This window comes from Pseudophryne corroboree, chromosome 5 (assembly GCF_028390025.1).
Source record: "Pseudophryne corroboree isolate aPseCor3 chromosome 5, aPseCor3.hap2, whole genome shotgun sequence".
Lineage (NCBI taxonomy): Eukaryota > Metazoa > Chordata > Amphibia > Anura > Myobatrachidae > Pseudophryne > Pseudophryne corroboree.
The window spans coordinates 829351025-829365149 of NC_086448.1; the positions used below are offsets into that span (position 1 = coordinate 829351025).

General features: G+C 50.4%; 1 protein-coding gene across 3 annotated transcripts in view; it reads left to right on the top strand.

Moving 5' to 3' along the window:
- The window catches only part of GUK1 (guanylate kinase 1), a 51291-nt gene that overhangs the window by 24311 nt on the left and 12855 nt on the right, over positions 1 to 14125 (top strand). For all 3 annotated transcript variants that reach the window (XM_063924534.1, XM_063924536.1, XM_063924537.1), the window contains exons 2-4: positions 9779 to 9892; positions 10081 to 10122; positions 10932 to 11028. In XM_063924534.1, coding sequence (XP_063780604.1) covers positions 9779 to 9892; positions 10081 to 10122; positions 10932 to 11028 — 253 coding nt within the window. The remainder of the gene's footprint in view (positions 1 to 9778; positions 9893 to 10080; positions 10123 to 10931; positions 11029 to 14125) is intronic.

Here is a 14125-nt window from a genome sequence, read left to right on the forward strand (position 1 = left end):
TGCTGGAGGAGAGACTGGTAAGTGGCAGTGTGCAGCATGTTCCCCATCACATCCAGTCTGAGGAGAGTGTGTGCTGGAGGAGAGACTGGTAAGTGGCAGTGTGCGGCCTGTTCCCCATCACGGCCAGTCTGAGGAGAGTGTGTGCTGGAGGAGAGACTGGTAAGTGGCAGTGTGCAGCATATTCCCCATCACATCCAGTCTGAGGAGAGTGTGTGCTGGAGGAGAGACTGGTAAGTGGCAGTGTGCAGCATGTTCCCCATCACATCCAGTCTGAGGAGAGTGTGTGCTGGAGGAGAGACTGGTAAGTGGCAGTGTGCGGCCTGTTCCCCATCACGGCCAGTCTGAGGAGAGTGTGTGCTGGAGGAGAGACTGGTAAGTGGCAGTGTGCAGCATATTCCCCATCACATCCAGTCTGAGGAGAGTGTGTGCTGGAGGAGAGACTGGTAAGTGGCAGTGTGCGGCATGTTCCCCATCACATCCAGTCTGGGGAGAGTGTGTGCTGGAGGAGAGACTGGTAAGTGGCAGTGTGCGGCATGTTCCCCATCACATCCAGTCTGAGGAGAGTGTGTGCAGGACGAGAGACTGGTAAGTGGCAGTGTGCGGCATGTTCCCTATCACATCCAGTCTGGGGAGAGTGTGTGCTGGAGGAGAGACTGGTAAGTGGCAGTGTGCGGCATGTTCCCCATCACATCCAGTCTGAGGAGAGTGTGTGCAGGACGAGAGACTGGTAAGTGGCAGTGTGCGGCATGTTCCCCATCACATCCAGTCTGAGGAGAGTGTGTGCAGGACGAGAGACTGGTAAGTGGCAGTGTGCAGCCTGTTCCCCATCACATCCAGTCTGAGGAGAGTGTGTGCAGGAGGAGAGACTGGTAAGTGGCAGTGTGCGGCCTGTTCCCCCATCACGGCCAGTCTGAGGAGAGTGTGTGCTGGAGGAGAGACTGGTAAGTGGCAGTGTGCAGCATATTCCCCATCACATCCAGTCTGAGGAGAGTGTGTGCAGGACGAGAGACTGGTAAGTGGCAGTGTGCGGCATGTTCCCCATCACATCCAGTCTGAGGAGAGTGTGTGCTGGAGGAGAGACTGGTAAGTGGCAGTGTGCGGCATGTTCCCCATCACATCCAGTCTGAGGAGAGTGTGTGCTGGAGGAGAGACTGGTAAGTGGCAGTGTGCGGCATGTTCCCCATCACATCCAGTCTGAGGAGAGTGTGTGCTGGAGGAGAGACTGGTAAGTGGCAGTGTGCAGCATGTTCCCCATCACATCCAGTCTGAGGAGAGTGTGTGCTGGAGGAGAGACTGGTAAGTGGCAGTGTGCGGCATGTTCCCCATCACATCCAGTCTGAGGAGAGTGTGTGCTGGAGGAGAGACTGGTAAGTGGCAGTGTGCAGTATGTTCCCCATCACATCCAGTCTGAGGAGAGTGTGTGCTGGAGGAGAGACTGGTAAGTGGCAGTGTGCGGCATGTTCCCCATCACATCCAGTCTGAGGAGAGTGTGTGCAGGACGAGAGACTGGTAAGTGGCAGTGTGCGGCATGTTCCCTATCACATCCAGTCTGGGGAGAGTGTGTGCTGGAGGAGAGACTGGTAAGTGGCAGTGTGCGGCATGTTCCCCATCACATCCAGTCTGAGGAGAGTGTGTGCAGGACGAGAGACTGGTAAGTGGCAGTGTGCAGCCTGTTCCCCATCACATCCAGTCTGAGGAGAGTGTGTGCAGGAGGAGAGACTGGTAAGTGGCAGTGTGCGGCCTGTTCCCCCATCACGGCCAGTCTGAGGAGAGTGTGTGCTGGAGGAGAGACTGGTAAGTGGCAGTGTGCAGCATATTCCCCATCACATCCAGTCTGAGGAGAGTGTGTGCAGGACGAGAGACTGGTAAGTGGCAGTGTGCGGCATGTTCCCCATCACATCCAGTCTGAGGAGAGTGTGTGCTGGAGGAGAGACTGGTAAGTGGCAGTGTGCAGCATGTTCCCCATCACATCCAGTCTGAGGAGAGTGTGTGCTGGAGGAGAGACTGGTAAGTGGCAGTGTGCGGCATGTTCCCCATCACATCCAGTCTGAGGAGAGTGTGTGCTGGAGGAGAGACTGGTAAGTGGCAGTGTGCAGTATGTTCCCCATCACATCCAGTCTGAGGAGAGTGTGTGCTGGAGGAGAGACTGGTAAGTGGCAGTGTGCAGCATATTCCCCATCACATCCAGTCTGAGGAGAGTGCGTGCTGGAGGAGAGACTGGTAAGTGGCAGTGTGCGGCATGTTCCCCATCACATCCAGTCTGAGGAGAGTGTGTGCTGGAGGAGAGACTGGTAAGTGGCAGTGTGCGGCATGTTCCCCATCACATCCAGTCTGAGGAGAGTGTGTGCTGGAGGAGAGACTGGTAAGTGGCAGTGTGCGGCATGTTCCCCATCACATCCAGTCTGAGGAGAGTGTGTGCTGGAGGAGAGACTGGTAAGTAGCAGTGTGCGGCATGTTCCCCATCACATCCAGTCTGAGGAGAGTGTGTGCTGGAGGAGAGACTGGTAAGTGGCAGTGTGCGGCATGTTCCCCATCACATCCAGTCTGAGGAGAGTGTGTGCTGGAGGAGAGACTGGTAAGTGGCAGTGTGCAGCATGTTCCCCATCACATCCAGTCTGAGGAGAGTGTGTGCTGGAGGAGAGACTGGTAAGTGGCAGTGTGCAGCATGTTCCCCATCACATCCAGTCTGAGGAGAGTGTGTGCTGAAGGAGAGACTGGTAAGTGGCAGTGTGCGGCATGTTCCCCATCACATCCAGTCTGAGGAGAGTGTGTGCTGGAGGAGAGACTGGTAAGTGGCAGTGTGCGGCATGTTCCCCATCACATCCAGTCTGAGGAGAGTGTGTGCTGGAGGAGAGACTGGTAAGTGGCAGTGTGCAGCATGTTCCCCATCACATCCAGTCTGAGGAGAGTGTGTGCTGGAGGAGAGACTGGTAAGTGGCAGTGTGCGGAATGTTCCCCATCACATCCAGTCTGAGGAGAGTGTGTGCTGGAGGAGAGACTGGTAAGTGGCAGTGTGCAGCCTGTTCCCCATCACATCCAGTCTGAGGAGAGTGTGTGCTGGAGGAGAGACTGGTAAGTGGCAGTGTGCGGCCTGTTCCCCATCACATCCAGTCTGAGGAGAGTGTGTGCTGGAGGAGAGACTGGTAAGTGGCAGTGTGCAGGATGACTGCGGGTAGGTGTAAGGTAGGTGTGTCGGCCTCTGCTGCTCCGTCTGTAATGTCTGTGTCAGGAATAGTGATGTATTATTGTATAGTGCAGAGATTCTGAATGAAAGTGACTTTATATACTTCTCATTCATCTGGTTACTTGTAAAGTAGCATGTGAGCTGTATGTATGCCAGGTCCTGTCACACGTCTCCTGTCTGTATGGTATACACGGGTCCTATCACACGTCTCCTGTCTGTAGGATATACACGGCTCCTGTCACACGTCTCCTGTCTGTAGGATATACACTGCTCCTGTCACACGTCTCCTGTCTGTGTGATATACACGGGTCCTGTTACACGTCTCCTGCCTGTAGGATATACACGGGTCCAGTCACACGTCTCCTGTCTGTAGGATATACACGGGTCCTGTCACACGTCTCCTCTCTGTGTGATATACACGGGTCCTGTCACACGGGTCCTGTCACACGTCTCCTGTCTGTAGGATATACACGGGTCTTCTTTATGGTATACACGGGTCCTGTCACACGTCTCCTGTCTGTAGGATATACACGGGTCCTGTCACACGTCTCCTGTCTGTGTGATATACACGGGTCCTGTCACACGTCTCCTGTCTGTAGGATATACACGGGTCCTGTCACACGTCTCCTGTCTGTAGGATATACATGGGTCCTGTTACACGTCTCCTGTCTGTAGGATATACACGGGTCCTGTCACACGTCTCCTGTCTGTGTGATATACACGGGTCCTGTCACACGTCTCCTGTCTGTGTGATATACACGGGTCCTGTTACACGTCTCCTGTCTGTAGGATATACACGGGTCCTGTTACACGTCTCCTGTCTGTGTGATATACACGGGTCCTGTTACACGTCTCCTGTCTGTAGGATATACACGGGTCCTGTCACACGTCTCCTGTCTGTGTGATATACACGGGTCCTGTCACACGTCTCCTGTCTGTAGGATATACACGGGTCCTGTTACACGTCTCCTGTCTGTAGGATATACACGGGTCCTGTTACACGTCTCCTGTCTGTAGGATATACACGGGTCCTGTTACACGTCTCCTGTCTGTAGGATATACACGGGTCCTGTTACACGTCTCCTGTCTGTGTGATATACACGGGTCCTGTTACACGTCTCCTGTCTGTAGGATATACACGGGTCCTGTCACACGTCTCCTGTCTGTGTGATATACACGGGTCCTGTCACACGTCTCCTGTCTGTAGGATATACACGGGTCCTGTTACACGTCTCCTGTCTGTGTGATATACACGGGTCCTGTTACACGTCTCCTGTCTGTAGGATATACACGGGTCCTGTCACACGTCTCCTGTCTGTGTGATATACACGGGTCCTGTTACACGTCTCCTGTCTGTGTGATATACACGGGTCCTGTCACACGTCTCCTGTCTGTGTGATATACACGTGTCCTGTTACACGTCTCCTGTCTGTGTGATATACACGGGTCCTGTTACACGTCTCCTGTCTGTAGGATATACACGGGTCCTGTCACACGTCTCCTGTCTGTAGGATATACACGGGTCCTGTCACACGTCTCCTGTCTGTGTCATATACACGGGTCCTGTCACACGTCTCCTGTCTGTGTGATATACACTGGTCCTGTTACACGTCTCCTGTCTGTAGGATATACACGGGTCCTGTCACACGTCTCCTGTCTGTGTGATATACACGGGTCCTGTCACACGTCTCCTGTCTGTGTGATATACACGGGTCCTGTTACACGTCTCCTGTCTGTGTGATATACATGGGTCCTGTTACACGTCTCCTGTCTGTAGGATATACACGGGTCCTGTCACACGTCTCCTGTCTGTGTCATATACACGGGTCCTGTTACACGTCTCCTGTCTGTGTCATATACACGGGTCCTGTCACACGTCTCCTGTCTGTGTGATATACACGGGTCCTGTCACACGTCTCCTGTCTGTAGGATATACACGGGTCCTGTTACACGTCTCCTGTCTGTAGGATATACACGGGTCCTGTTACACGTCTCCTGTCTGTAGGATATACACGGGTCCTGTTACACGTCTCCTGTCTGTAGGATATACACGGGTCCTGTTACACGTCTCCTGTCTGTAGGATATACACGGGTCCTGTTACACGTCTCCTGTCTGTGTGATATACACGGGTCCTGTTACACGTCTCCTGTCTGTAGGATATACACGGGTCCTGTCACACGTCTCCTGTCTGTGTCATATACACGGGTCCTGTCACACGTCTCCTGTCTGTGTGATATACACGGGTCCTGTTACACGTCTCCTGTCTGTAAGATATACACGGGTCCTGTCACACGTCTCCTGTCTGTGTGATATACACGGGTCCTGTCTGTGTGATATACACGGGTCCTGTCTGTGTGATATACACGGGTCCTGTCTGTGTGATATACACGTCTCCTGTCTGTGTGATATACACGTCTCCTGTCTGTGTGATATACACGTCTCCTGTCTGTGTGATATACACGTCTCCTGTCTGTGTGATATACACGTCTCCTGTCTGTGTGATATACACGTCTCCTGTCTGTGTGATATACACGTCTCCTGTCTGTGTGATATACACGTCTCCTGTCTGTGTGATATACACGTCTCCTGTCTGTGTGATATACACGTCTCCTGTCTGTGTGATATACACGGGTCCTGTCTGTGTGATATACACGTCTCCTGTCTGTGTGATATACACGTCTCCTGTCTGTGTGATATACACGTCTCCTGTCTGTGTGATATACACGTCTCCTGTCTGTGTGATATACACGTCTCCTGTCTGTGTGATATACACGTCTCCTGTCTGTGTGATATACACGTCTCCTGTCTGTGTGATATACACGGGTGAGCTAATCTGCATACGAATGGAAGTGTAAGATTTTTTTTGGATATGTGCACAGTGGAAGAAAATGCTCGCTGCACCGCAAAAAGTTGCTTACATCCAACTGTACAGTAACCCCATAATCTGGGAATAATCTCTACAGTACATTGCAGGACATTGATTGTCTTCACTGTAGAGACATTATGTCAGGACTCTTTCTGTTTAGCAGACGCTCCTCCATCATCTTATGTGAGGTTACGTGCAGAGTGCAGAGGGCTCGTTACTTCCCCAGCACTCTGTCACCTTACACGGCTGTGTCCCCGCGGTACAGGTTTAGCAGGATTGTGTGCCCTGTCCTCTCGCACTACACCGTGCACTGACAGGTGTGGCCGACTGCTCATTGTGCACTTTACACATCACTGGAACATCTACCTCACCTGTAGGAATACCTGCGCTGCCGCCCCGGGGCAGAATGCCAAATATCCAAACAATTGTCCCGTCTGTTGTCAGAGGCAGCTCCCATCTTTATAGAGACCTCGTTTCTTCTTCACAGAGAAGTGTGTGCTGGACGCAGCCCAATGCGCCATTTCTATCTCTGCGCCAGCGGTTGCATAGACTCACGTTTGCAGAGTGATTTGTAAAATTTCCAGGTCGGGACTTTTATAAATTTCTTTATGGAAAATATAAAAAATGTGTATAGCTTGCATATACTATAATATGGAAAAGACGGAATATCCCCCACCTCCTTTATCTGTGTATTCCACCCCCCCCCCCCCCCCCCCAGTCTTTTCCATGTACAGACACAGGTAAATAGGTTTCAGTCGTTAATTTTGCACCACTAATCATCCACTGTGAGTGAACAGGAAGCGACTGCGGCGCAGGGCGTATAACCCGTAGCGTTATCTGCTTTCCGTGTTGTGTGTGCGTCTGGCACCACGATTTACACAAGGACTATTTTTATAACTAAAGTTCCGCCTCTCTTATTTGTGTTATGAGGTAGGTCTAGATCTGTAGTGTCACTTACCGTCCTGGCTGTTCCTATTGCTTGTTTTTGAGAAGCCCTTAATATTTATTTTATGCTTTAGGCGATTAATAGAATTCTCGCTAGGGCTTCCTGTTTCTCAGCGCCCTGATTAGGGACGGCGTAATTACAGTATTATTATTATTATCCTTTATATATATTTATATGGCGCCACAAGGGATCCGCAGCGCCCAATTACAGAGTACGTAAATAAGCAAAACAGGAAGAGAGTGACTTAAAGCTGAAGACAAAGGCCCTCATTCCGAGTTGTTTGCTCGCTAGCTGCTTTTAGCAGCATTGCACACGCTAAGCCGCCGCCTACTGGGAGTGAATCTTAGCTTAGCAGAATTGCGAATAGAAATTTCTTAGCAGTTTCTGAGTAGCTCCAGACTTACTCCTACACTGCGATCACCTCAGTCCATTTCGTTCCTGGTTTGACGTCACAAACACACCCAGCGTTCGCCCAGACACTCCCCCATTTCTTCAGACACTCCCGCGTTTTTCCCGCACACTCCCATAAAACGGCCAGTTTCCGCCCAGAAACACCCACTTCCTGTCAATCACACTCCGATCACCAGAACGATGAAAAATCTTCGTTACGCCGTGAGTAAAATACCAAACTTTTGTGCTAATTTACTTGGCGCAGGCGCACTGCGAACATTGCGCATGCACAGTTTGCGACTAATCGCTCCGTAGCAACAAAAAAAACTAACGAGCAAACAACTCGGAAACACCCCCAATGGGAGGTATCCAATTAGCAGCGGTAATTTACCACTGCTAATAGGTTCGCCCGGGGCTATCCTATTGGCCCCAATGCAGCAGTGTGGCAATTATCACAGATTATGCTTCAGGTGTCTCAGACATTCAAAGCATAATCCCCAATAAGCGGCTGTCTGAGCCGCTGTAACACATGAGATCGGGGACTTAATTCTGATCCCATGTGTTTTTGCACGATCGTGGGACCCTAAATGGATACCGCGGTAACGACCATCGGTCATGGGGGGTGATTCCGAGTTGTTCGCTCGCTAGCCGCTTTTAGCAGCATTGCACACGCTAAGCAGCCGCCTTCTGGGAGTGTATCTTAGCTTAGCAGAATTGCGAACGAAAGATTAGGAGAATTGTGAATAAAAAATTCTTAGCAGTTTCTGAGTAGCTCGAGACTTACTCAGCTACTGCGATCAGTTCAGTCAGTTTCGTTCCTGGTTTGACGTCGCAAACACACCCAGCGTTCGGCCAGCCACTTTCGCCTTAATCGCTCCATTGCGAAAATCGACAACGAGCGAACAACTCGGAATGACCCTCATTAATCGCAATATCCATCCATTTTCGACCGCCGAAAATGGATCTCTATGAATAGGATATCCCACAATATAGGACAAATACAGGGTAAATAAACACGGCTACATCAGCAGACAACACTGATATAAATATCAGGGTGGCAGAAAACCGCAGGATTTGGTGCCGTCGAGTATGGTTTAAGTAAGAGAAGGATAATCACATAAGGGAAGAGGGCCTTGCTCGTGAAAGCTTACCTTCTAGAGGAACAGACGGGGGTGAGACAGATGGGGTAGACAGTGAGCATGGAACAGCGGGTTAGGAGATTTGGCTGGGTTTGGTGAAGAAATGGATCTTGAGAGCCCGTTTGAAGTTCTGTAGAGAGGGGGAGAGGAGGAGAATTCCAAAGAAAGGGAGAAGCACGTGAGAAATATTGGAGGTACACACTTATTTTCCAACGCTGTTTTAGCCTAATCCATATAAGAATAAAAACACGATAATGAGCGCTGTGTGTGCGATGCCAGATGTTCTATTTATGTGTTTAATTCACTGGGATTTAATTGAGTTAGACGCAAGCTTGCAAATACAAAAAAATCTTTGAAACTCATATTGCGGCGAAGCACCTACCGACAAAATGCGAGATTATTTTACAAATGTCTGTTTGTAGACTGACCTATCAGAAGTAAATAAAAAAATGAGGGGAAATCCTTCCAGACCCCCAAAAAGTGGCAACTGCGATAAGAGGACGGGTTCAGTATGAATTACCGGCGGCCGGGATGCTGCCATTAGTATATTGACAGCGGCATCCCAGCGTCCAGTACGCCGGCAGCGGCCGAGCACTAGAAAGCCCCGTGCAGGCTCGCTGCGCCCGCGACAGGTTATATTCTCCTTCCGTGGGTGTTGTGGACACCTACAGTGGGAGAATACCCTGTGTCGCTAATATTCCGGCATCGGCATTTCACAGCTTGTCGGGATTCCAGTGTCTGTATTGTGATCGCCGGATTCCTGACTGGTGCTATTTTAACCGCCTCCCGGCAGGACCAAATAGGAGGCTGTTAGTGGCCGTAAGGAAAGTACGGGAGGTTCTTAAAAGGTGTAAAATGTATTATTTTTGCATTTTTTATTAATGGTAAAATTATAACAAGAAATTTTTTTGTAAAAAAAATAAAATAAATTGGGATACTGAAAAATACATTTTTTTCAGTGTTTTATACATGTTTTTGAAAAAAAGTTAAAATAAAACACACTTAGCTGCCATCTGCAAGTTGTAATACCGCTCTCCCATCAGTACGTACACGTTCTACATCATTTAACCATTTAATGAGCTTTGTAGAAAGTCACCTGTAAACGGACGTGTCTTCCTTGGCCAAATGATGCTATTTATGTAAGTGTGTGATTATTCATAGGGCGGGGTGCACCAGAGGTTCCGCACTGTGCCCTGACATGGAAGATCGCACGGTTACGGTGATACTGACTTGTGGTACTTTACCTTTGCAGTAATGGCTGGACCCAGACCTGTGGTGCTGAGCGGACCCTCCGGCGCGGGGAAAAGCACGCTGTTAAAGCGTCTGCTGAAAGACTATGAAGGCGTGTTCGGATTCTCTGTGTCCCGTGAGTACCCGACCCCATATCGTGTCTTCTGCTGGTTATAGGAATATACTGATTATCACTCGGCTCGTTCTATAGCCGCAGTTATTTGTCCCTAGTGTGCAGTGATTTCACCTCATAGTGACATTAGCCCAGCCTGTTATGTCCTGGCTCTGCGATCTCGTATGTATTAATATGTCTCCGATTTTCAGATACCACTCGGAAGCCCAGACCAGGGGAGGTTGATGGAAAAGGTAATCACTACTTATAATCTCTCTTCTTTTATTATTTTCTGTATATCATGGAGCTAACATATAGGGGGCAGTTCATTAGCGGCGGGAATTACCGTGGGCTTTTAGCTCCCGGATTAACTGTCCAGAGTTATTCAATTATATCCCGCAGTAAGCCCCACGGGTAAAGTGCGCAGTAAAGCTGAGATTCCAGGGTAAGTGCCTGGAGCTATCCAATTACCAGTTAAGGGGGGGTACTCACACCAGTTAAGGGGGGGTACTCACGGAGCGATAATCTAAGCAGTCTGACTAGATTGCTTAGATTTTAAGCATGATCACTCCGTGTGTAGCCCCCACAGCGATAGCAATGCGCATCCCCAAGCATCACTATCGCTGCTGCTAGATTGGCCTGCATCTAGCAGGTCGCTCATTTCACCCGCTGGGTGAAATGAGCGCTCCCCCCGCACGCTCAGCACACGTCGCGCTGTGCTGAGCGGGGTGAGAGATGTGTGCTGAGCGGTTCACTCAGCACACATCTCTCCCTAGATCTGCCTGTGAATACGGCCCTTTACAGTAATCCCAGAGAAGCACTTATTACAGATATCTGTTCTCACCCTCCTGAGGCGCAGACACAAATCTGCATGGTCTCCCCTCCGCGGGCAATAATTGAATAGCTCCAGTCTTGCTAGTAAAAGCAATGACCCTTTAAATATCTGGCAGAAACACGATCCGAAAAGACGGGTTTTAGTCTTGGTAAATAAACCCACAAGTGTGTAGTGTATGTGTCCGTCGCATGGGACCGTCCTCTCTGACGTGTTCTCTTCTTTGTGCAGATTATCACTTCGTGACCCTCAGCGAGATGGAGAGCGGGATACATAATGGCCAGTTTATAGAACATGCCGTGTTTTCAGGAAACCTGTACGGGACCAGGTTAGTAGTCACACATAGTCTAACCTGTCGCAATAACAAGAACATTTTATATTTAATGTATGTTCATAGCTGCGTTAATGGCAATTGTCACGTTACTATTCTGCTTTGTCCCCTCCAAGTCACCGCCAGCGGCCTGCTCCGTGCAGCTGATTGTTACTGGTGCTCTGCAGGTCTTCTCACACCAAGGACTAAAAACAGGGCCTGCCGTGCAGGCGGGCCAATCAGAGGCCTCAGTCGTGGAGCCTTCCATTTCTGATTGGTGGTTCTACCTATACACCCGCCCTCACATCCGCTGCAAACCAAACGTCATGTGGGATAGTTGGGGATGCAGATTTATATGGAGGAGAACCTTTGGACTGCACACATTAATTAGAAACATAATGAGAGGTGCTATCATGCTGAGACTTGTAGTTCTATAGAGAGAGAGAAAATGTAATGCTGATGCACACTCCATAGTACCAAGCATTGCTACTCCGAACAATGACAATAAACTCTGCATTAGAACAAAATCGAGGTGCTTGGCATAACTTTTGGACAAAAAACACCAGGCCACCAACCAGCGTCCAGGTGACCTCATGTCTGGTGGGTCCCTAACAATAAGTCCAGGGCTCGAGACCCCACCAAGCCAGTGGAGGCCAGCCACCCCAGGGCAGCACACTAGTGAGAGGCTAAGGTGTTACATTTAGGGGACACCACAGTAGGTTTCCATGTGTCCCTTCAGCCGCCGGTTTCTGGTGCTAGAATTCTGTAATTCTTGTTCTGGACTCAGTAGCCGTCCTATAATGTTTACTGCACATGACCCGCCCAGACCGCGCATCCGGTCGCCCGCCCAGACCGCGCATCCGGTCGCCCGCCCAGACCGCGCATCCGGTCGCCCGCCCAGACCGCGCATCCTGTCCCCGCACATCATGCAGACCTATTGCCTGCACATACAACGTGCACTGTGGAATCTGAGCTTGTTCTGCGAGTTGGTTCGGACATGTATGAACAGGAGTATTGCGGAATTACACCGCTGGTTGTCTGCTGGGGCCGTGACTCTGTAGTTACAGGTCTCCGGGGGGCCCCAACCAGGATCTCATTCATCTGCTAAATCTCAGTCACACGGAAACCCCCAGTGATGCAGCCGAGGATTTTTAACCCTCCAAACCCTGTGAGCAGCCCACACGCGTGTCCCATGTTTTATCTCAGACCTGTGTTTTATGGGCCAAATTCAGAGCTGTACGCTAATGCATTCACAGCTACAATCCCGTACGTAGCGGGTGTGCGAAAATATGCCGACGCTGCAGCCGCCTGGTAATGGTTTGAGACGCCGACCGCTGTTGATGTTTAAAAAAAATATATATATATTCTGTGTAATAACACAGAGCTGTATTATACAAGGAACGTATGTCGGGTCTTCGCGGGGACTGTACTGCGCAAATTCAATTGTGTAAAAGTACAGTCTGGAACCTGGCAGGATAGATGGCGGATCACAAGAAAGGGGATTGGGGGCCTGCAGGCACCGCGGAGACTGAGTATAACAGAGTGTGGGGGCTACTGGTGTAGATATTGTTTGAGTAAGTATATTCCCATCCAGATTGGTGGTGCTGGGAGGTGACATTGGGGCTGCCAGACACAAAATCATCCTCATCGCATTATGGGGGTCATTCCGGGTTGATCGCAGCCGTGCAAACGCATAGTCGCCGCCCACTGGGGAGTGTATTTTCGCTTTGCAAGTGTGTGAACGCCTGTACAGCCGAGCTCTGCAGAAACATTTTGTGCAGTTTCTGCGCAGCCCAGGACTTACTCAGCCGCTGCGATCACATCAGCCTGTCCGGGGCTGGAATTGACGTCAGACACCCGCACTGCAAACGCTTGGACACGCCTGCGTTTTTCCAAACACTCCCAGAAAACGGTCAGTTGCCACCCACAAACGCCTTCTTCCTGTCAATATTTGTGCGATCGGCTGTGCGAATGGAATCTTCGTTAAATCCATCGCTCAGCAACGATCCGCTTTGTACCCGTACGACGCGCCTGCGCATTGCGCTGCATACACATGCGCAGTAGTGACCTGATTGCTGCACTGCAAACACTGCAGCGTGCGATCTGGTCGGAATGACCCTCTATGGATGATCTTCCTGACCAGGCAATTCTAACAGGCCACATTTCACTAAGGGGGCAGCTATTGGTACCAACAGGAAATGCCGTCGCTTCCTCCGATCAGCAGGGTCCGGTGTGTAGAGCTAAGGAGAGAATATGGATCTTCACTACTCAGCGATTCCAGGTCGCCAAATAACCAGTGATGGGCTACAAATTATCCCCACGAGCTGGCGATCAGTTCTACTCGTCTGCCGGATCTCGCCATCCTCGGCTGTCCAGGAATGAATAGAATTGGTGAAGGTCCTTTCGAACTGTAGCCGTCCCACGCCGAACTCCGCAAACAGCGTCAGAGCACCTCTGCAGCCATTATTTCCCCAGCCGCTGAGTTTCCGTCCTGAACACAGCCGACGCTCAGGCAGCCTCTAATTAGCTTAGTCTCTCCTCATACACGTAAGAGGATTATATCGGGGACACATGGCACAGGGTCATGTAACAGGTCCCAGCACTCAGATGAATTGAAATATCCTACCGTCAATTCATTCTCACTGAATCTACTGAGATTATAGATAAAATGACTTAGACATATGTCGTCTTTAAGATTTGCCGCCGCCTGGTTATGAGACCCCTGGTGTCTCCATCTCTGGGAGGCTTTGGGTGATCCGTAGTGTAGCCATTTATAAGCTACTGTCAGTGTAGGCCTGGGAGTGACTCCTAGCTACCTGCACCACTGTCACGCGGCCAGTAGAGGGCGACGGTGCTCATGCGGATTGCTGCAGCAGCAGAATGAGAATCTTGAGCAGCACGTTTAGGTTGGATGTGGTATGGATGGTCGATCGCACTTAGGTCGACAGTAACTAGGTTGACAGGGATTCTAGGTCGACATGAGTTTAAAAAAATAAATAAATTGGTGTCGTTTTCTCCGTACAGTGACCGGGAACCCCAACTAGTGCACCGTGTCCTTTCGCATGGCGAGCGAAGGTGAGGTGCCGAGCGCAGGTTACTTTTCCCAATCGTTGTC